The sequence below is a fragment of the Bombus flavifrons genome, chromosome 14 (genome assembly GCF_040668555.2).
Source record: "Bombus flavifrons isolate JBK064 chromosome 14, iyBomFlav1_principal, whole genome shotgun sequence".
NCBI lineage: Eukaryota > Metazoa > Arthropoda > Insecta > Hymenoptera > Apidae > Bombus > Bombus flavifrons.
In genome coordinates, this window is record NC_138455.1 from 11,985,424 (window position 1) to 12,009,470 (window position 24,047).

General features: G+C 45.1%; 1 protein-coding gene across 15 annotated transcripts in view; it reads left to right on the top strand.

Moving 5' to 3' along the window:
* The window catches only part of LOC138187065 (transcription factor 12), a 109,477-nt gene that overhangs the window by 79,485 nt on the left and 5,945 nt on the right, over positions 1-24,047 (top strand). For 3 of the 15 annotated variants that reach the window (XM_069127522.1, XM_069127521.1, XM_069127535.1), the window contains 9 exons: positions 13,543-13,627; positions 16,214-16,350; positions 18,204-18,470; positions 18,726-18,890; positions 19,684-19,750; positions 20,320-20,465; positions 21,163-21,280; positions 23,451-23,586; positions 23,948-24,037. In XM_069127522.1, coding sequence (XP_068983623.1) covers positions 13,543-13,627; positions 16,214-16,350; positions 18,204-18,470; positions 18,726-18,890; positions 19,684-19,750; positions 20,320-20,465; positions 21,163-21,280; positions 23,451-23,586; positions 23,948-24,037 — 1,211 coding nt within the window. Of the gene's footprint in view, positions 1-809; positions 2,465-13,542; positions 13,628-16,213; positions 16,351-18,203; positions 18,471-18,725; positions 18,891-19,683; positions 19,751-20,310; positions 20,466-21,162; positions 21,281-23,450; positions 23,587-23,947; positions 24,038-24,047 lie in introns of those variants that run through there. The other 12 variants (XM_069127523.1, XM_069127525.1, XM_069127529.1 and 9 more) reach the window with 10 other exon arrangements.

Genomic DNA, 24,047 nt, shown 5'->3' on the forward strand with positions numbered 1-24,047 from the left:
AGCATCCTGAGTATCGCAAAACGATAACGGCGAAGATTTACAAAACAATTCATAGATGGAACGATTACGCGAGGATTCGATGGAAAATTCTTCGGTGATCGGCGATCAGACACGGCGGAGATCGTCCTTCCGCTTAGTTTCTTTTCATCTACGCCATTAGTTTCGGATTGTCACATAGAAAATCGTTCTATCCGCTACCGCGTCTTCTTGGCGGAACAATCAACGAACTTGTGACTTTTTTAACGCATTTGTAGAACTTCGTTTGTCTCGTTACCATGTAGATAGGTACTCCGATAGTTTGCAACTCGCGATTCGCAAAATTTCGCCAATAGTATCGGTTCGATCGCGCGCGAGACACGTCGTTGGTCAAATCTTAACCGCAGAGATCGCACGATCGCTTGGATCTCTCGATGTTTGGAAAATTTGAATCCGTCCGATCCCTATTGTTTCTCTCTATGGAACAGCGTAAGAAAGAAAGAACATGACCGTAAAATTGTTATCGACGTTCGGCCAAGTTGGAGAAACTGTATGTGGCGCGGCGAGCGTAGCGGTGCAACGGACGCGTGTAAACGGAACGACGAGAGTAGAGCCTAGGGCCGAGAGGAGAGCGAGAGAGGGCACACGAGTGCGTCTACATGCACGGAACAAGCACGTTCTCGTGGAGGGGTAACGCTGGACCCAGGCTCCGTGTGGCGCGTAGCTTATGAGCCGAGTAACAAAACCAGTCGTCTCTGTACTGGCTGACCAGCTGCCCGTCGCTTCTTGCCTTCTAATCCTCTGGCGATTGTTTTCGCTTCGATCCTCGGCGACGATCCGTCGTCTCGGCCGCGAAATCGCTCTCAGATACCGTTGCGCGGCTGAATCCCTAATTTAAAGTGATTCGTTCGATCGACGTCGGAACTCGAATCGTTCTTCGTGAAATATCGTCGAGATTCGTAAAAATTTCAACTTTTTTTTTGAAAGTGATGTATCTTGGCAGAGAGAGCAGGTCGAGAAGAAAGAGATTCTAAAACGGAACGATTTTATCGGAAACATGGTTTTCATAGTTCGTGAGACGCTTGGCGATCTTTTACATTTTGTGAAATTGTGTTCTCGAAGAATAGGGGCAAATATATCGAACCAAAGTGAGAAGTACGTCTACCTTCTGTAAAACTCAAGGCTATGAACTATAAATACGAGGCGAGTAAAAGGAAAGAAAATTGTGTAGCGCGATAGGATCGACGAGGGAACAGCGAGATTAGTCGTCATTGGGAAGCTCGAGGAACAGGGTTGCGATACGCGGTGTGTTAACGCGCTCGTGAAAGTCTCGTGCGGCGAAGTGCGCAGAAACGCGAGTGTAAACGCATTGTTCAAAAATAGTCGGCGTGGTGGAGGGCCGCGGAGGCTGCGTTTCGACGAAAGTCTCGAGCGATTCGAAGAATCCAAATTAAAGGGAACTCGGGAGAGGCACTCGCGGTTTCGCAAACTTTCCTCGCTGATTAATGATCGTCGTTGGGCGCGCGGCGAGCTTAACCGAGTAACGCGAGAAGAAGCGAACGGAGAAACGCGTCGCCTGCGATTCGAGCGATCGCAGTTCCTCCGTGCAGCGATAAATTGAATTAAACGTCGAGACCCTCTCGAGAGAAAGACAAGCGCGGAGAGGATGTCTCGTCCTACGCGAGATTGTTTATCCTCGCGTTGCGCACGCCGGATACGAATTTATCTCACGATTTTCCACGATTTTCTCTAATACCATTGGCCGCGTGAATACCTCGTCCCGAGAAGCTTTCGCAACGCGTTCGAATCGAAAGAATCGATCGATACGACATCGATCGCAGCAAGGGTTTAGCGAATCCACCGGCTCTGACGAGCCAAACAACCATGTTAAATACGAATTCGTGTCAAAGAGACGAGCGATCGGTCGACCGTCGATCCTGTTGGCTGGATCGCGATCAACGATAAAGACCGGAGAATGCATCGATCCGCGAGGAACAAAAAACGTAGATGACTCCTCTGTAAATCTATTGTTCGTATCCCGATTCTCTGCGAAAAATTCAACATGGATCGTAGCTTCGAAAGCAACGCAGACTTCAAGATGAACCAGCAGAATTTTAAACTGAGCGATTTTGGGATCAAAATGGAGCCGTGTTACGCGATCGAGCAGTGCAGGACCGCCTCGAGGTACGCTCAAATCGCCACTGTCCAGTCGCAGCGGATGCAAATGAGAGCTGGAAGACTCGGTTCAGGAAACAACGGTTCGAGTCCTCTTCGAGTCGGCTGCAATCTTTCTCAGTTACCTTCGAACTGTTCCGCGTTAACGTGCAACAGTCAGCCACGAAGGAGTCCGAATCGATCGCAGAACGTATCCGGGGATCGATTTCAAGCCGCCAGCCCGAACAACTTGTCCGGGAATGTGTTACAGCCGGCCGTCTCCTCGGTCCCATCTCCCGGCTATTGGAACCAGTATGGCGGACAGGAGAGCGGGGTAAACGTCTTAGTAGAGTCGTTTTGCGGAGAATAGCTGGCGCGATGATGTTGCGCGATTTGTCAGGAAACTGTTCGCCTTCGGTCATGCGTGTAATCGACCGTTCAAGCTTTCAAATATCTCTCATCTACGAACACCGTGCCTTCGGATCGTCTTCCGAGTTGGCGTGCCTCGCCAACTCCTTTACGAATTTTCCATTCGAGTTCTGCTTCGAGTCAGATTCTAAACTCGCGGTGTACCCAATTGTGTGCAGCATTAGAAAGAAGACGAGTTTGACCGAAGAGATATAAAAGGCGTCACTTAGCCTGCTCGTCGGACAACGCGGTCGACTCCTCGGAGTTAAGGTTAACCCGATCAAATTCCTACTATTTTCGTCCGCCTTTTATCCACCTCTACGTACGATGGATGTGACAATTTTACGATAACCGGTATCGAAGGAAAGTCTCGCGTGGCACAAGACCGGCTGATTAGTCGCAGACTGCATAGGACCGGTTTGGTACTCGTACGTGACTTCCAGCCGACTCGAATCTTTTATTGCACATACCACGTTCTCAGCGTGCACTTGCCGTCGTTTATTCGCGGGGAGATTCAGTGTCGAGCCCGTTGGAAGGGAAAGGATGTCGTTTTTAAGGGTCTCGATGACGTCATACCTGACGATGTTCTAGCCTGGAATATTCTAGATCCAGGTTACACCATGGTCGTATCGCGGTGACTTTTAAACCTAGGATCGTTTAACGTTACCTTTTGACGCTATTAAATCGCGGATTTTCGTGCCAGTTGATAATTTTGAGAATGTAATTAAAAGGATAACATGTAAGTAAAAGTGTGTGTGCGTTCACCTATCAATTATGGTAAAATGATTTTGGATACTCTATATATCTTGCTCACATTAGGTGTGTTGCGTGCAACTTCGCATTTTCAAATTGCCCACAAACGCACAAAAATCACGATAGTGGTGTCTGAAAGTGCTAACGAAATTTCCAAAGTTTCCGTGGCGAGTGCTTGGAATACTTTGGCGAGCCACGGGTATGTTTCGAAAGAATTTCAAAGCGGATTTCGTGGCAGGAAGCGGCTCGCAGTCGGAGCTTTAGCCTCGACCTAACCTGATGTGCCGCCACTCGTATCTAATGTTTGTCTCTCCACGTGGAGTCGTATTCACGACGCGTTTCGCTCGTCCAGCTAATTAGTATGTGCCGTGGTGGCACGTATTAGGTGGCGGTCACACTTGCATACGAAAGACGCGCACACACAAGCCACCTCGTTCACCAGTACTCTGTCGACAACGAAAAAATCGCTCGCTGGAATTTGAAGAATCTTCGCACACCGTCCCACTCGTTCTCAGTTTTCTTCGTTCCCACCTTCTCGGGACGTTTGTGATAGCCCGCGTTTTGCATTCTAGAGAACCCCTTTCACCGAGCTTGGTCGAGAAAGTTTACTCGAGTAGAAACATTTAGACAATCGGGAAATACGTTTCTCTTAAGATTAATTAAATTATAAGGCATCGTTCGTAGCCCGTTGGAGAATATTTGTCTTGGCCGGCGTAGACACAGTTCCAGTCATTCTACTTCGATCGAAAAAGCCACAAACTTCTCCTATAGGAGTACGAATTCTTTTTATTTAACTCGTCGTTCTATAGCCAACAAAAATAACCAAAGTTGCGCGAAACGGGGATGGAACGCACGTATCGATCAGAGAAGGCTAGCTAACTCGTCGATTACCGTTTCTCCGACATAACAGACTTTTTACTTCGAAATCTTTTATTCTTTTACCTATTCCTCTGCCAATTAAAATCAGATTACATTTTACTATCGCGAAGAAACCGACCACGACAAAACTAACAAAAATTGATTCGTCTTTACGAACTTTTGATGAACTTTTGACGATAAATTCCACGGTTATAGCAGTTTCTATTTAAAAGACGGTTAATCCGGTTAAAGATAGTTAATTGATAATCGTAGTTATTAACGCGTGTATTCGTCGTTAGAGATAAATAAATAGGAGTAGTACTCTGGGGAAATGGCGACTGAACGTGCTTCGGTAGAAGATAATTATATCGATTAGTTGGCGAGATCGTTAAAGTGGTTTTGATCCTCGTGTGTACCACTGTCGTGTACATCGGTCGTCTAGCTCTGGCTGTGAATAAGATTTATATCTCTTAACATAGCTTCTTTCCTTGCCCCGCCCCTCCATCTTGATTTTTCTGGTAAATCGGCGATGGTAACGCGGATCGAAAAATACCACGGATTTATTACCCCGGTAATTCCTCGAACGTTAAAATCGCTCCAGCCGCGAATTAGTTCCCGGAAAAGTGACGCTTCTGAAACGCGTCGACGATTATAATTTTCGAATCGTCGAAAGGTTCGAGAACGTAAAAATAATCGCAGATAAAATAGTTAAAATTACACTTTAATTAATTATTAAACCGATGGGATGATGCTTTTAACTCTGCTACAGTCTTCGTTTTTTTAGCAGCACAATTTTATTCTCCTTAAGTGGCAACAAGATTTTTAACGTCTCAAGAGAAAGTTTATCGCACACCTCGTCAACGACGATTCTTTCGTTCGTACTTGTAAATTTGTTAACGAAGGAGGAGTTCTATTGCTTCTAAAGAGAATCGAGAAACGCACCAGGATTAAAATCTGAAATACGCGTCTCGATCCAACTCACGAAAATCTCGGCTTACGTCTGTATAATTTTCAACTCGGCAATTACTATGGAGCGCGATTGTGGTAATATGACGCGATTATGAAGAAAAAAAACGGAATGAAATATTCCGGATCGGGCGTGGTGCACGTCCCACACTGTAGAGTCTCGGCCTGTCTCTCGCCTTTCTATCCTCTGCTCGCAACGTTCTAGCCACGTACTCTAATCGGTATCGGCATCTCTCGATTGTCTCAACTCGAGTCGTTAAAATATCAAGCACGTTTTTTTTTCCTATCGCCTGGAAATGAGCTATGAATTTTTAACGGCATACCGAACACGTTTCCTCGTCGCTGGACAGAAAAACTTGCTCATTAAGCGTCTATATTGAACGAATCGTCTCTCGGATCGGGAATACATCTGCACGAAATATCCTTTTTTCTTGTGAAACTTTGTTGTCGCGGTCACAATTACGAAACGTTTTCCACGAAAATGTAGTCGAAGAAAAACGTAGGCTATTCACGTTCCATTCCACAAAATGACGGAAAATGATCTCTTTGCGACCTGTCGATCGACGTCCGCTTTGCAAGTGTCTGTTCCAAGGTTGGAAAAGGGCTCGCGAAGATCGAACACGTCGCAAGTACAACGAACAATTCACGGTATGAGTAAGAGCAACTTTTAATCGCGCGTAATGATAAGTCAAATATTACCGAGGACGGATTGAAACGACAACGATAACAATACCGAGGAAATAAACGTAATTTTTTATTCTTTGCGGTCGGTGGAGTCGGACGGAGAATAAATTTTCGTGGAACCGGTGGCCCGGAGAAAAGTTAAATAGGGGTGGAAAAGTGGGCGGGTGGAAGCCTGGAGCCTGAAGGGAATCGCTTTATTTTCAAGGAAAAAGTTCTCCCTTTGAGACTGGCGAAAAAGGACGGGGTCCGGTCTTCTGCCGAGAGCGAGAACGCGATAAGCGATCGTTCGGTATTCCGCGCGCGCGGTGACGAGAGAGGAAAGTTCCTCGGCGCGGAGCGTATATCGACGCGAGCGGAACTGCATGCCTCTTGTAATTCTGCGCGGCCGTCGTCTTTTATGCAGACTTAAATCACATTCTCGAGGAATGAGTCGACCCTTCTCCTCGGAAGAGGAGAAACGCTCGCGTTTGGTCGATTCTACCGGGTGATTCGATTCCGAGTTCTGCTGCTACTGTGTACCTAGGCAGCTGGTCGACAACGACGCGACGCGACCAGGCGACTCGCTCGATCCCCTATCGATTTGATCCTTTTGCGGGAGGCTGACTTTACATGGATTTCAATCGCATTCTGATTCGGTGAGTCAATCTCTGGAACCAAGAAAGAAACTCTCCCGTATCGACGAATACGTTTGCCACTCTGCGTTGCTAGTCGTTTTTATCGCCGGGAAGAAAACCGCGGCCCGTTTAAGTTCGCAGAGATATTTACTGGGAAATTGATTCGAGCGGAACACGAATTGCGTTGCGTGGTGAATCGTATTTTCGTGCCAAGCGAGCACTAATTTAGCATCCGAACGAAACTTCGTTCGCCGCGGGCCAGGCTTACCATGAGTTAAGCTCATCGTAACCTAGATTCGCCGTAGACGAGGATCCACCGTGTAGATCGCTCCTGTCTACGTCTACCTCGTGGATATTAGGCGTTCCGTATCGCGTTCGAGCTAATAGTTTAGATTCCGCCGTAGCCCAATTTCTCCATAAACCAACCTCGTCAACCGATCAGATATAGGCCAATCTAGATTTCCTATAATTTTGACGCGGGCCACGCGTGCGGGATGCCTTATAATGTAGCACTGCGACAATCGGATTCTGCGTAGTCCACGTAACCCGTAACTTATACCTACGACCGTCTACCCACCGTGTAATATAGCTTTAGTATAATCTAGGTTCTGGGTAATCTAGCTCTACCTTTACAACGTAGGACACTGTGTAGCGCGACGTTTCCGATAACGTTGCTAGATGCGTATTTATCGTACGTTGGATTTAGAGTAGCCCAGGAACCTCGTAATCCGCGTTTCGAGCAACGTAAAGAAGTCGCGTACACGTATCACGCACTCAAAATTTTACTTGACAGCGTCTCGCTGCCTAGGTCGTTACGTTTTACCTTGCTACGAATTTCCTGGCCTAAAACAGCGTTAAAAACAGCGGTGGTTAAGTATACCAACCGGTAGCATAATGTTATCGCAATCATCGGTACTTTTGAAGAAAAAGGAAGAAACGAAAAAGCTACTCGTGCGTGTATATTTAATACCGAAAACAAACGAAAAGCAGAAGTTGGAGGCATAAGAGTGATTAACGACTTTCTTCGCTTATTCTTTTTTTTTCTCGAAAGTATTAGCGAGATACGGTGAATGTAAGCGAGAAGACGCGTGTTAATCGAGGCCTGGACGCTTCACTCGTTAAAAACCGATCACGTAGGCCATATCAGCCAACTAATTGTTGATTATGCAGCCGTTTGTCTTGGCTCTCGCTATATACGCGATAACGATACGCCTAATAAATAATGTAGACGTCGTGGATCTCTAGTCTCTTTTCACGTGCTGCGCTGCTAGCCGAGGCACCCATTCGGAATTACATATGCACACCTGCGCTGTGTGTTCGGAACGTTGTAAACCGACGTATACCTTACGCCCGTGGCGGTTGTATTGGTACCGTTGCCACCGGATCCTCCATCCCGTGTAAACGGCCTTAAGCCTCTTACGTCAGGTTTCCACGAGTGGGTACGCCTGATAATTACCAATTAGTGGGTGCCAATTAAAACGGGAAGCTTTCGATCGTACCGCTCTCGCGATCCTCCAACACCCTTCTTCTCCTTTATCGTCAAGATTTACTCGTCGCGATGAATTTTACCACTCTCCCTTCTTTATTCCCCTCTTTTCCCTCCCTTCTCTTTCTCTTTCTCTTTCTTTGAACTCCTGTTTACCACGCGTATCGTCGTCGACGCAAGTGGCTCCTTTGTTTGGGCTACCAACTCGGGGTTTACTGTGAAACCGTTTAGTCATCCATTGCCTATAGATACAGAAAAATCTTACGCGGTACGATGTAATTTCACGAGAAATGGCAATTCTGCATTTCCAGGGTGAAAATAAAAGAGTCTCGACGTTTTTACCGCAATGTACGAATCCACGATTCGATGCGTTTCTGTTTAAAATATTAAACGGAATAATAGTATGAAAAATATAAACATCCAGGATGTTGGCGAGTGAAAATGGAAAACCGCGAGGAGGAAAATATTAGAATTAATTGTTAAACATTCTACAGATAGATAGTCGATATTCGTCAGAGTTAAAGTTAAGTTTATGACAGCGTCAGCACAACAACCGATCAGATGTCGGATGGAATAACGTCTACTAAGGAAATCTCAAATATTAGATGGCATTGTATCTCGTGTTTTGCAAAACCGAGGCTCCCTCCGTTTCCGCCTCTTCTTGCCGCAATTTCTTTCTACGATACGATAAAAGCGATTCTGCGAAATCGGAGCCGCAGAACGCAGCCAGTCCAGATACCGAATCGCCTTCGTTAAGGAGTGTAAAGTTCGATACTCCGTCTCGAATCCCATTCTCTCGTCTTCCCATCGTGCCTGCAATTAAAATTATGCGAAACATCGAAACACGAAGAAGAAATAGAGGTATACTGGACGAAGGAGAGGAAAAAAGGGAAGGAAAAGAAGGCTGTCTCGATTTCTATTCGTCGCGGATGTTCGAAATGGCACAACCGGAAGTCGTCCTGTGTCAGAACATGCCTATTCCATCTACGGGTATTTCCTTTATGGCTGGCCGTTCCCTCCGCCATGGGAACCCATCGGGACCTCGTTCTACACGAATCGAAGAAACGTAAATTCAGAAAAAGAAAATACGGGAATTACCACGACGTTCTATCGTTCCCACATTCTTTTAGCCAACGTCGCAACGTCATGTGAAATTTTCTATCTTCTTTACCACGGTCGACGGAAATATAGCAAAAGAGGACGTCTTGATTGATTTTCGTTTTTGATTTCGTTGTCCGTTATCCGTTATCCGTTTCGTTTTCGGAGGATTTCGTCGTTTTAAAGAGGAAGAGACCCGCCTTTCTTCGTCGGCGGTAATATACTCTGCGCGTGACACGAGCAATTCGCGTAGAAGCAAACAATTTCATAAAGGGTGTGCGTGCACGGCCAAGCTCGTTAGAAATTATCCAACATCCATCTGTGACACGGCGGTCATTAGATTTAAAGACCGTTGCATCCAGCTTTTTTTACAAATCGCCTGGCATTAATCTCTTTAGGTTGCGAGCAGCTAATGCGGAGGAAAGACGGATGAACGTTTTCGTCGATAAGACTCGTCGTTGTTTCTTCGCGTGTGCGGGTTTACGTGTGGGTGAAAAAAAAAGCTGAGAAAAAGGGAATCTGCGGTACCAGGTGTCCAGGAGTCCTCCATTAAAATTTAATCAAATCGATAAACAGATACGTTATCGCGCGCGTTATCTATTGACTGCAATTAACCAAGTAGAAGACGCAAACTTGTTGCTTCTATGCCGCCGGTAGACAATTTAGAGAGGGACAACATCCCCGAAGAAGTAGGAATCGTTTTATCGTTTCAATCGCATGCAGGTAGAACCGAACTAATAAAAATATGTTAGAACGCTGCTGGTAGAAAAATTCTCACGGTACGTTGGGGCGACACCTGCTTTCGTATATTTGCCTCTCGATAGGAAATAGTCTCATTGTCAGCGCGGCAATTAATAAGGGAGTAATCGACGATCCATTATACCAGAGGCGACTCTTCGCTACGCACAGTCCTCTCCTTCCGCTTTTAAATTCATTTCCGCCCACGTGTAGTCGATCGAAGACGCCCAACGTTTCAAGACGATGTTGACAAATTATCGTTTTAAATGTGTTTCTTATCGTATAGAGTGAAATTTCTTGGAATTCCTTTTGGCCTGGCCTTAAGATTGTATATACGGTATATATTACGAAAGTATTCGAATATTTGTCGCATTGAGATTAATCGATTGTTTAAATACTTTCGTGATTTTTTACGAAATATACCTATATTTGCCCCGAATGTGTAGCTTGTGGCTCCTATGTACATTTTCAGATATCTTTTTCAAGCTTTACCAACATGATCGTGATACTGGTGCCTCGTTACAGCGCTAATAAAATTTCAGAATGTTTCTTTATAACACACACGATATATCCATAAAATGTTTCTACAAGTGTTGGAATATTTCCGTAAGCTACCGTAGTTAGGTTTCGCGAAACGTTTCGCGAGAAGGACTATTACGTTCGGGGAATTTTCAAAAATTTCTCCGACAAAATTTTCCCGTAATTTTCAACGACGTGTCACAGCCGATGACGTAACAGACGCGATATCTCGCACAAAGCTAGAGAATAATTTCCAAGACGACGAAATAGCCGCTATGAGAACGTGAGACGAACATCACGTGCTCAATTTTCCGAAGACGTCACGTAACACGCATAGCTTGCCCCGTACCAGCGACCCTTCTGTCCTATTTCAAACCTTCGGAAGCTAATTTCCCTGACAGAGACGTTTCCGTTCGTTTTCCCTCCTTTTCCATCCTGGCCGCAAGCCGGGGAACAAGAGAACTAAATCAATGTAGGACATTTATATTGGCTGGAAATCGCTGACTCTCGCCACTATGGACACCCACCGGGACATATTAAGATTTCTGATCCGGCTTGCCGGCCGTCGGACATTTTTATTATTGCGTGTCCACCGAACCACCCCCGCGAACCTGAGAAATAAAACGTGAATTATTGGCCACGCGGTGTCTTCTCTCTCGCCGCGGTCGATCCGACTTCGACTTTTCGCCCCTATCGTCGCTTCGTCGATTTTTCGATCGAACCATAACGCGACAGAGTAAAGTTGGCGTTATTCGAGCCAAGCTAAGTAATTTACCTGGTAATTCGCTAAATTCGGTTATGCGTCATTTTTGAGCGATCTATATTTGAAAATGGAGTATTTGACTGGTTTTTAACGACGCTATAAACGATAAAACACGTCCTGTAGATTGACAGCTTCCCGTAGCCTCGTAGTCTTTTCTACTTAGACTCTGGGGACGTGACGTTTAAAATACTCATCAAGAGATCTTTTCCATGTACATGTCTCGATACGATCGAAAATGGAGGAAGAAATGGAATTGCGAGAGAGAGAGAGAGAGAGAGAGAGAGAGAGAGAGAAGACAGAGAACCAGTGTGCAACGCCTATGCACGAAAGCCACCGGTGTCAAAGCAATTCATTTAAATTAATAGGTCCAGAGGCCGCGCGTTTATCGCGCGATTAGTAGCAGCTTTTTTTTCGTGTCCCCACCCAGGGTGGGTGTTCGTATTTGTACTCTCGTTATCGACTGCTGTCACGATAAACCCGATGCTTTTATCGCCTACAATTATATGCCCCGTTCCTCCCTCGCGAGATATGGATGCGTTCTGAACGCTCGCTCTCGAAGATCTTTTGTTCTTAGAACTCCATAGATTCCGCGTCGCATTTTTCGCTTTTCAGACTATCACGTCGTCGAGCCTAAGGAAAAAAATAGTTACCTCGTCATCTCTGCAATTTGCTGCCTTGACTCTTCAATATCGTTCCGAAGCAAACGAACCTAGACGTTTATTGGTTGATATGGTGCAATTATGCAAATTCGCCTTCGAACGAAGTGAGAACTCTTGATAACCCGCGTTATCAAAAGGACGGATCTAAACGCATCTTAGCTTCTTGGTAGCAAAGCGTGTTCCGCTATTGGTTCCTATCGGCCCCACTACCCTCTCGGTCAATCGGCGCGCTGACGCGTAGTCAGCTCGCTCGCAGTCTCGCGTAAGCCTTCGCGTGGTCGGTGTCGAGTTGTCTCTTCGTTTCTTTCTTTCCCGCCTCTTCTCGTCGCTTCCGAACGTTTCCGCCAAGTTATATTAACGAGTCGTAAACGGAGAACGCGTATCCACGTTTCTTATAAATATAATTATTTATATACTTTCCGAGAATATGCGGAAACGGCGATAAGATTTATTTCACAGCGTGTCGTCAACAGCGTGTTAAACACACGCCAGGCGTTCAAACGATAGTGGTGATTAAACCCGAAGACATTAAAACGAGAGTGTACCAATCGTAAATCGTTTTTTCCTTGGCGAGGAGCGCGTGCGTCCGAGTTTCTCCGAGTCCCTTTGAGGAAATTTCGCGAGAAATTTCGCAAGTTGCAAGAAGGCGGAAGTTGCGAGGATTCTTTCGCGGCTGCCAGGAACCGCCGTTAAATTCGGCCTAAACGGCCATAGTCCTCGCGTTAGACCGAAACTTGTCTGTCCCTCTCGTTTTGTCGCGCGTTCGGTGGCACCAGGTGGAGTAGTAGGTGGTGGCGAAGCGGAGGGGCGCGAAGGAGAAAGAGAAGAAGCAGGGACAAAAGTTTTCGGCGGAACGGCGGCGGGAGAGGAGAGAAGCTTTCGCCGGGAGAATAAGGGAAGCGGCGTGGAATATTTTAACATATATCACGCTGAAATTGGGACGAGGGTATGCTGCCGCGAATCTCTCCTTCTGCGCCACTTTCCACCCCCGTGCGAGCCCTCGCTGGCAAATCGCCGGTTCCCCGCTACGCCGCCGTTATGTTGTCCCATCGCGCGATTTGACTTGCTTTCGAGAGGCTCCCACCATCCCTGACGATATGTTTGTCTACCCTGCTGACTACGGCAGCTACAGAATGGTAAGGGATGGAACGCGAATGATTTTCGGGCCTGGCGTATCTTACCAGCAGCAAAATGTATTTGCGCGCCATTGTATCTGTTATAGCATTCACGTGCCAATTAATTGGGTCCAGGTACAGTGACTACCTATAAGCCTCTAGTAGTACGTGCTATCGCATGACTATAGAAATTTCATACTACGAAAGTACAATGTCGAGGCTGATAAAAATACGTTTCATTGAAAAACAAGGGCATGTGCAAATACTTCTTCTAGCCTGTACACCCACCCTTACTCTTTTTCTTTTCTTTATTAATCCTTAAAATATATCATCGAACGGAGTCACGTGTACGCTACCACATTTCAATCCAATGTATTTCCTTGCGTTCCAAAAATCGACGAAACAAAGGAAATTCCAATAAATTAAATTACTCGATATTAGATGAAAAGTGGAAAAGTTGTCGTTGATAATAATTATAAGTACCGTTGTAGTCCTCTCTATTTAATGTTTAAAATTATCCCTAGCTTGGGAACGCCGAAGAATTCTTTTCCAAGAGCGATGGTTAAAGTTTCGACAATAACCTACTTATTACGAGTTTCTACTGATTATTCGTAAGAATATGTCAAGCTATAATCGGCACATAACGCGAGTCAGAGGATGAATTATATTTTGACGAGTATATTTCATAACAATCCCTCTATGCTTTTTATATAAAAAAAATTGATAACCTCTATCGTTGTTTTCATTGCAGTATGGCTCGGATGAATTCGGTCAGGACTCTCCACGATATACCTCCCCCAAGGCTGCGGCCCTCTACGCAGATCCCTATTATATCGGTAAGTTATCCAGTCTTTTTTCATTCCTATCTTAATAAATATCATAACTTTCACGATAGCAAAGAATAACGCGATATAACGGTAGCGGAGTCGCAAGAGTTGCAAAAATACAGACACGACGTTAACTTGAAATTCAAGCGGGAAAAAGTATTACGAACAAAAAGGAAAAGTCGTTCTATCCTCGTTACCGTGTTCTCTTAAACTGGTATCGATCGTGAGTCGAAAATCTAGGCCGCTCGTTACCGGACACAACTAAAAGTAACATCGAGCCCGTTCCGTTGGATCGATCGATCGATCGTTGTCTAACGATCGACCGAGGCCTGGATCCAGCCTATCGGTTCTCCCTCGTTCGTGTACACGTACACGTTGATCCAACGTGCACGCATCTATATCAGTTGGAAATCGCGTAACGATTCAAACGAACGATAAAAGGGACTTTACGATCGCAGTAATATTCAACTGTTTAGCGCTGGCTCGTAAAATTCGCCGCTCTGCCTGTCGCGCGTAAAAACAATAACAATTTCTCTTTGTTTGTTCGAACAGCGGCGTGTCCAACTCGTTCCGCGCTGAAATTCGCGGCTACGCGGGACGAGAGGAAAAAGTCGCCCGTGGAAAAGCCGCGACGGCGCGTTTCGCCAGTCAACTTTATACGATGCCGCGCGTTGGTCAGATGTCGCGCAACGCGATTAATTCTGCCACGTTTTTCCGGTTTTCGACCGAATCGTACTTCTCTCTTCTCGTATTTCTCCTCTAGAAAATTTCGTAACTAGAAAAATGCGCGATTTCTCGGCCCAATCTTACGCTAATGATCTTTCTTCCTTTCTTTTTTTTTTCTTTCGTTTTTAAAGTTGTTTCCTCGGTTGGAAAAAAATGTGACTAATCATGTTCTTCTTCTTCCGTGTCCTACAGTTTTCTTAAAACATAAAAAATCTTTTTTCGCGACTAACTTAAAAGCTTAAGGCATAAGTAAAAAGTTCAAGGTCCGTAACAGAGTTAATGCGCGGAATCACCGTCTCTTTCTCTCTCTTCCATTTTCTCTTTCAATCGCTGTCAACGTTATCATTCGCGATCTTGACTGCGCTCTATTTAACCGCGGATCCTGATATTTTCGAAACGAAGTCAGAAAATTTACAAACACGTCACCCAGCTCGAGATTAACGAAGGCAAGCATCCGCGCGTAATTCACCGATCGATACGAGAGCTTTGTTCTGGGTTCTATAAATTCCACAAAGTCTTGCGAAATTCGAAGAATCGTTTCGCCGTTAGCCGCGGTATTTTTCGAGGCAGTTCTCTCCGAGAGAGAAAGCTGAGAAGGTCGTCGAGCGCATCCAAAGTTTCCCGGATGGATTACCGAGGCGGTAAATCAATAAGATCGGTAAAGTTTCCGAGTAAAGTTGTTATTAAAGATCAGAGGGTAAGGAGGCTCGTTGGCCGGCTTCTCGAATACGTTCTCGGCTCGTGACACCCGGTAAGCGAGCGGAATACCTTATAAATGGGGAGGAGAAGGCCGAACGAAAAAGTTTTATCAGACATCGAATGCCAGTAGTTGGTAGGAACGGACGAGTAGTTTGGCTTAGTTTCAGTTCCCTCGTCGTGGAAACTCTGGCCACGGAATTATATCAAGCAAAAGTATCAAGAAATACGTTCCCGAAGCTTATTGCTGTTGTTTTCAACTGAAATAATGGCTCGTGTCGTCGTGCCGCCTATTGCCCTTTCTAACGGGTGTTCAAACGCGACCAACAAGTTCCATCATCCGATAAAAAATCTCGTTCAGTTTTTCTCTTCATCGAACAACATTTTCTTTCAGTCAGGCAATCCAATTTCACAGAACCTTCGATTTAAGGGAATTTCAAGTTTAGGTGATTTTCATCGTGACAATTTCCCAGTGGTTTTTGGGGTATGTAATTACTCAAAAAACAGATATAAAGATTTCTCTCGAGAACAGCATAGGGACGCTCGGGTTACTTACCTGCTGGTCTCGTACAAGCGTAACTCGTACCGGTGTGGTAATTGGTGCAAATTATTACCAGGAAACCGATTAGTCGATGATATTGACTTTTGAGTAAGAAAAAATTACCGTACACGGGTTTACGGTTGCGTGGTGCATTGACTGCACAGTCACAGCGCTGTCGCGTTTTAAACTCTTTCCGCAAATAAGGAGCAATGTTCGCGATTCGGTTTCCGGGCGAGCGAAACAGCAAGCGAATCGCTCGCATCCGCACGCTTTCGACCTCGCTCATGGTAATGCAACAAATAGTAGCACGTGGCGTTCAGTGTCCAGGGCATGTCGCGCATGTGCTCGAATAATGTTCCTCGTCTAATCAGATTAAAAGACACATATAGAGCTGGAACGAAACCCCGTGGAAAAAATGCGGCTCTATATATAGCTCATTATGCACGATAGAAACATTATTGTAAATGTGGACACGCGTGTCGGACGAAACTTTCATAACGTGTAATGCGCTTTTTCTCATACGTGCTATTTCTTTATATACCAAAGAATTATTTAAATCCCGTAAACGAATAAATCGACAAAATACTCTAGCCCGTAGCTTATTGTAAACGAGTGTTTTCTTTGTGTTCTAGATGGGAACGCTGCAGGAACGGGTCCTGGAGACCCATGGACGGGAGGTGGCGGCGGTGTCCAACCTCCGTACAGCGGCTACGCACCCCCTCACCTGGCCCAACCAGCCTATCCCATGCACCTACCCCACGATCCCATGGTAAGCGACTCCTTTCTTCTCTCCGTGATTTTCTTTCTCTCGCTCGTACGCACGTCGTTCTCGTTCGTCGATCGATCACGCGTGACTGCGCTCGTTTCTTCGGACTCGACATCCCGATAACTTCACGATAGACAGGAGGGAAACTTTCCCCAAAAATTCCGTCGTTGATCGACCAGCCGACGACCGATTCGTCGTTGGAAGATTAAAATCGAGCCTAATCCTCGTCCTTTCGAAGATCGATGCCTGCCGAAAAACCGAGCTGTTGTTCCTTCGTTTACTCGAGAGAAAGAATCCTCGCGGTTGCTTCGTACTCGTTAATAACGCCGCCACGTCACGAATTTCTTGGCTCTGCAACTTTCCGGAATGTTCGCCGATATATTTTCATCGCGGAGGTCGCGGAACGAGGGAAAACTTGCCGGTGAAAAATTGCAATCTCCCGGTTAGGCGTTCCGCTGCAGCGCCATAAATTCAGCCGGTTCGCAGCCATTTTTCCAATTCCTCTCCTTCGAAGACGTTCGACTCGTTCGACATCGTCAGAGTGAAGACTAGCCTATCGACGCTGACCTTAATCCTTTACATGCAACGTGATCTAGATCTCGGAAGAGCGACGCGGACGCCGAACTTTTGTTTCGTTCTCTTCTGCTTTTCGTTCGATCTCGGAGTAGTCATCGATCACCGCGTCGCCTGATACTCTGCCGATTCGTTGCGCAGATCCAAAGTAGTTGAGAAACACTGTTGACAGTGCTCCGTGTACTCGGAGCAACGTCAAATGACTCACTGGCTTCTATATATAGAACGACTCTCCCGCTACTCGGTGTTTCTAGTCAAGTGCAGCCTTCGTTTGATTTACGCCGTTCATGGTTACCACGAAATCCTCCTGTTCGCGGCACCCCGGATTCTCCTCCCACGTTCCTCTGCCTCCTTCGAACCCGTTCAACGCATCGACTCTCCACGAGTCTCTAATTGGTCCCGGACTCGACTCGAATCGAATTCGAATGGAGATGAGAGCTTCTAAGATTATCGCGTGCCATCTTTAGCTACTTTTGATCGCTAAAACGGCTGCGAGATAGTTCGGTAGAATTCGTCGACAGGCACGAAAGAAGCATCCTAAACCGGATCGTGGAAAAGAGAGAACGCGTAGTTTATGCATTTTCGTTACGTTTTACAAAGACGCGCTCGATGCGTCCACGCGAGTCGAGACATCTCCGGCCGAAAGGTTAAACATTTACGATCCCGGTTTAACGATCCCTGTTTCCAAGAATCTGTCCCCCGCAGAAACGAAGGAATCCTTTGGTCGAAAGCCGGGTTCACCGCGTTTCCCAGTTCTCGATGGCGCCTGCTGCTGGTCGACGTCGAGGAGCACACGAGAAACACGAGAGAGAGAGAGCGGTACTCGCCGTTGGTTATCGCCTCGTTCTTTCCTTCGTACAGCGAACGATTAACGGTGTTTCTCGGTCGTGAAATTGAGGGAGGGTCGCGTGCAAACTCCCTCTAATTTGTTGATAAATACGCTTCGTTGTTGAGCCGGAGACGATGACTTAAAATTAGACGTTTTACGAGCGAGCTTCGGTAGGTGCGAGCGAGGGCTACGCGCCACTAAGCGTATCCGATATCAAAGCCGTTCTGGTCCGGTCCATTATGTACCAGACTTGGATTCAAAAGGTCGAACGAGTCGTCAGTCGGCTAACAACCATTCCACGTCTCGTACCGTTCTCGCGGAGATGTCTTTGTCCCTGTCGTCTGCCACGATTATTTCGAACGGCTTGTTACGATGGCCGTCCGTCTGGCAAATTTTCCACGTTTCAACGAATATTTCCCGTAACCTATATAATTGAATTTGATAATAATTGCAGGCATACTCGGCCATGTCACCGAACGGAGAACCGGCGGCGCCAATTCTGGGCTCGGCGGTGACCAGTGCGGCCTCGCTGCCACCAATGTCGACATTCCGGGGTAGCGGCGCAGTTGCGGCAAATAGTGGAACCGGTGCACCATCCCCGGCATCGTTGCAATATAGTCATAGTCCTGGTGCACCGACTACCGCACCCTCCGCCCCCAACTCTGCACCCACGACGAACCGACAACCTGCTACGGGGGACAACCTCGGCATTTCTATCTCGGTACTATGCAGAGCTGAAAAGAAAACTAACAGTACTTCGTTCGCGCCACTCTTCAGGCGACGCAATTAGTAAATGTGGCCGTTTCTAAATCATAAAAAGAGAGAGAGAGAGAGAGAGAGAGAGAATAAAAGAAGTAGGCTACAAACGAAAATGCATGCGAGATCGAAGCGGCAACTCTCGCCTTCTTTGCAACTTTGCGCAGTACCTGTTGTAATAGAAAAATCTGTTTAACCTGCCTTTTCTATTGTTTTCAAGCAGATTAACCCCACGAACCAATCAGTATCGAGTTATAGCAGCAACCCATCCACACCAGTCAGTTCGCCACCACCCTTGACTGGTTCAGCGCCAGGTTGGGTACCAGGTGCTGCACCAGTTTCTCCACATTTCACGGCGGATCCCAACCGTGGAACCATTCACATGGTATGCATCAAAGCTTCGCTGTTAACAGTTTCCTTTTTTTTTCTTTTTTTTTTCTTTTTTTTTTTCTTTCAATTTGTTTCTTTCGAATATACTTATCTACCATTATTTCACCCGACACTTGCAACGAGACGAATTTGATTGTTTGTTGGAGAAACACACGCTCGGTCCCGAGTTTATTGGTGAACTAGATTTCAACGTGGATCTCGTTGGAAAGTGACGGGTGCATCTCTGAACGCAGACACGCTTCATCACCGTTTCGACGCGCTTTAGAAACAGGTCAAGGACGTTCGTAACAGATACCTCTCGTGCTCGTTCACTTCTCTTACGATATTTTATCGTCTGCACTATGGTGACTCGTTGAGAGTACACCCGTTGTTACACGCACTGACTTTATTTCTGCTCGGGGGAGGATCGGAATGCTTCAATCGAGAGCATTTAGAACAGAGACAACGAGCGAATTAAGAAAGTCACTTTTATTTTTCTTTTTTGTTTTTTCTTTCGTTGTTAGATTCTGCCCTCCGTTGCGCACTTTTGAATATTCGCACAAAGTAGCATGCACTCGACGCACCGACAATTCATCTAGCGTGTTTTGTCCACGTTGCAGACCACACTTTATTATCCTCCCCCTGTTCAGTTATATTCAAGTCGATCATCTGGCATATTTCATTTTTACATATTACTTTTTTTCTTTTTGACCTTCGTTTATCCCTTTTGTTTGTTGTGAACGCTGTGTTGACTTGGTTGTTCTCTTTTTTTTTTTGGTTTTGTTGTTGCGTTGGTGTTGTGTGTGAAGCCGGCGCCTGAACAGCAGAGGCTAGACGATGCCATCGGCTTTCTTCGCGACCATGCCGAGGTGAGGACTGCCGATTTTTAGTTTTTTTTTTTTCTCCCCCTTCTTGTTTGTTCTTGTTTCTGATCCTCTCTCACCAACTCATTCGTAACACACCACTTTTGTGCATGAACTTCGACACACGGTACGGAATTCACGACGCGCGAACGACACACCGCGAATATCGACGTTTGATCGAACGAATGTGACGTTCCCGGCGAGACATCGCGTACTTCTTTCTTACTTGCATATTAATCACGAGTCACGTTAATTCTCGCATTGTTTGAACAATTTCTTATTGATAAAAAGAGAGGAAATTTGCACTGTGAGAATTAATGACATGTCGAATTTCCGTCACTCTCATCAGTTTCCATCACATCGACTTTTAAACAGAATCCTGTCTCATTTCATACACACGCTTTCCATCATCTTGGAAGTATGTTTAATCCACTGTACCAGCGTCACAGATACCTCGTTGATACGCCGCATTTAACGATCGAGCGATTAGCGTTGTATCATTGACACTGGCATCTTTGGTGATTCGAAAGAAATGTCAAACAGCCGTGTAATCGAGTCGAATTTCGGATATTCTGTTGGTACAGGGTACGCGGATGGAGGAACGACTGGACGATGCCATAAACGTGTTGAGGAATCACGCGGAGAGCCAATTAGGTCTTCATTTGGGTCCCGTTGCTCCACACGGTTCCATCTATTCCCACACATCACCACCTCAACTAGACCATTTGGTAAAATTTCTATTCTTCCAAGCGATTGAGGAAATTTTTGGAAAAACGTTACACCCGTGAGACGAGTGGCGAGTCGAGCAAATTTCCTTCAAAATTTTACTTCTATGTTCTTGATATTAGCTACCGTTACCAGTTTGAATCGATGATCGAAATGGATCTTAAAGAATTTCTATTCCTTTTTCGATATATTCGCGAAGTGAACGAAAAGTTTGTGTTAATTGAAAATAAATCGATACTTTATAAGAATTCAGTTATTTAAGTAGAAAATACACTTGGCATCTACTTGACTAGATTATCGACAGATATTTGTGCAAACTTATATCCTTAACGCAATTATACAAAAGCTGGAACCTAAGCAGAAATTTGTTTCGCTTGGTAAATATTACAACAACTGTACCATTTCGGCTGTTTTATATATTTCTGCGCGTTATTATACGTATTTTGTGCATTTTGGTACTTTTAAATTTCTCGCCACTGCATAAAAATTCGTAGCCTATCTACAGAATGCTAAAAATACATTTATAAGATGCAATTCTAGAAGAATAAAGAAGGGTGTTATCTTTTAAATCGTACAGGATTTAGATTCAACATCCCATTTCTTCGTAGATATAGAGGTTGTCTCTTAAAAAGTTCCTCGATTCGTATTTATTTAAAAAAACACGTCGAAAAGAAGTCAATAACAATCTCTTGTCCACAGACGAGTCCTCATCCTGCGGTAACAGTAACGCAACCTCAGGGCTCCTACTCTGGTCTGACACCCACACCCGACACAGACGGTTCCATCAAAATTGAAAGGTTACCTGTGACGAATGCCAGTAAGTTTCAACTTATCCTGCCCTCCAATTTTTCGCTTTCCAAGAGCTTCGTGAAATAGAGATAAACGAGTAAGATCGATTTTACGAGGTAGGAAAAGTGTTGGTTGAAAGATGGCGAAAGACAAGTGTCAACGAGCCTTGACAATAGCTAATCGGAATGGCTGCGTTGTTCTATTCTCGTCGTCGCATCATCGGATAAATGCTTTTTTCCCACGAGTCACAGTGTAATGACGAGAGAGAGAGAGAGAGAGAGAGAGAGAGAGAGAGAGAGAGAGAGAGAGAGAGGAGAGGAGATGAGGAGAGGAGGAGGAGTACCCAGGTGTTCTACGTTAGAGTTAGAGCCCGATAAGGAAACATTAGATAAATCGCGCGAATGCATCGTGGTCGTGCCTTTATTCTTCTCGGAGACCTCTGTCTCCGGCATTGTGTCTTCGTTGCTCTTTGTTTCTGTTTCTGTCATGCGTTCCTCTTACCGGTGAACGTTCGTAATCCTTCTCTCGGTGCTCGCCTAATGCAATGCACAAGTTCTCCAAGGGTCCTTTACGAAGAAACGCTCTTTTCTCCATCGACGACCATTTTTGGCGATTGGAATTCGGAGCGCACGATCAGGATTCTCTTTCTGGTTACATGGAACTTGGTACAATCGTCTTTCCAATTGCTTCTTTTTCCTTTCCTTTTTTTCATTCCTTCTCACTTTTTTTTTTTTTTGTCACTCTTTCGACGAGAGGGAAAAAACGTTGGTGATGCTTTCACCGGCTCTCATCGATAGAGAGCATAGTAGTGTCTCGGCCGTGTTTCCAGGGAATAACGCAGTCGCGGACCTTTGCACACAATCACGGAACTGATTTATCTAGCGCGATTCTCGGCGACTTTCATAGAAACGCAGCGCACGAGTTAAATACGAATCGCGAGACGCAGCGAATTGTCAGGCGAGTGCAGCGTTTAAGGAGATGGTTGAATCAGTGTATCGAGCGTGCACGTAAAGCGCTTCCTGCTCGTAATTGGACACTTTTCACGGTTTCGTGACTAAGCGGTCTGTCCAAAGCTCGAGTATAATATCGGCAACCTGGTATCGCCGTACACAGCGAAGGTCATCGTACTTCCGGGTGAGTTCTGGCTGCATTTTTTCCACCGTTCTTGTGGCTCGACAATACGCGGATCGATCTCTCGACGATCGAAACTGTTTCATTCATCGTTAACGTTGAGTTGATGAATGAGAAGGATTTGATAGGACAAGTAAATGCGAGTTTTCTCTATTTCACGAATGCTGGTTGATGCAGGGGAAAGGGTAGGAATATCAGGTACATTTATATTTCACTTTTGATCTAGTTTCAAACAAAAAAAAAAAAAAAAAGAAAAAAGAAAAGAGAAAGAACTTAACGAAAATTATATCGCATATACTATTACTGTAATTTTAATAAAAGAACAGCAAGAGGTCAATAATTGAACAGCACGCGAGAAGAACGCGATGAATCCATCTTTTCTCAGCGCTCGATAAGATTGTTGGGAAAGGAACAACTTCTTAGATTTGGAAATTTTATAAGCTTCCTAATGATACCGTACAATTTCGTAAACAATCAAACGAAGAATCATTGTGAAATGTTTAGTAGTAGGGTGTAAAGATACACGCGAAGACCATAGGGATAAACACGATAAATCCTACTTCTGATGAAAAAGAGGAAACAACCAGTTAGATCCAAAGACGTAAACATTAAAAAAAAATATGTGATATATCTGCGAAAACGTATATTTGATCTCGAAAGCAAATAAAGAGAAAGATTGAGAATTATGAGATTGGTTAACAGCGTGTGGAATTTAAAAATTATCGTCACGTAATTTGCCGTACTTCTTTTTCCTATGGTCTTCGTATTTAACCCTGCAACGAAATAAAATTCTATATCTACTTACTCCTGCTTGCTAACGCGGTATCGTTTATTTTCTTATCGCGTTCCGTGCCTGTGGTCTTCGGCTATGATCTCTAATAATTGATTTCTAAACATCTTTAAAGATATCGAAATTATGCAGCAATCAAAATGCTAGTACGTCGGAATTAGCGTCTTAGCGTGAAATAGATGAAAACCTTAGTATCTCATATACCAGCCCTCTCCTCTATTATAATACTATGACTGTGTTTTTGGAAATGCAAATTGACGGTATTAATAATGAGCAGAATACGTCTCTTTAGAAAAGAGAAAGGACCCGCCGGATAGTAGCGGCGGCGAGACAAAACCTTCGAGCAGCGAGCTTGCAGCAGCGGGTGTGATCTCTACGTCTCAAGGAAAAGGGACGAAGAGATCGCGTAGATAGTAAGTATATCTTGAATGTGTACACTTATCTGAGATTGAGGCGCAACGATATCGATCATAGAACGACAGTAGTGAAATATCGAGCCGAGTAGAGGCAATCAGTCGTGAATCAGATGTTGATCCAAACGCAGCTTTACCATGCCGAATATATTTTAGTAGAAAAAGACCTGTGCATTCTACGAAGATAAATTGCGCATCTTCTAACAAAGTATAGAAGCGTAATAGACCGCAAGTTCGAGATGGTAACGCTGTGACGGACCGATTATATATCAATCGACGATACGCCGATTACGAGAGGCCGATCTCTCGTTATTCTCGTGCAATGTAGACTTGTAACTAATCGATTGTATTCAAACAACCGTTGTTCGAGTGCTGACGAAGACTGCGACGATCCCAGCACCAAAGCGGTGCGCGAAAAGGAACGTCGCCAGGCCAACAACGTGCGTGAAAGGTTAGTGAAC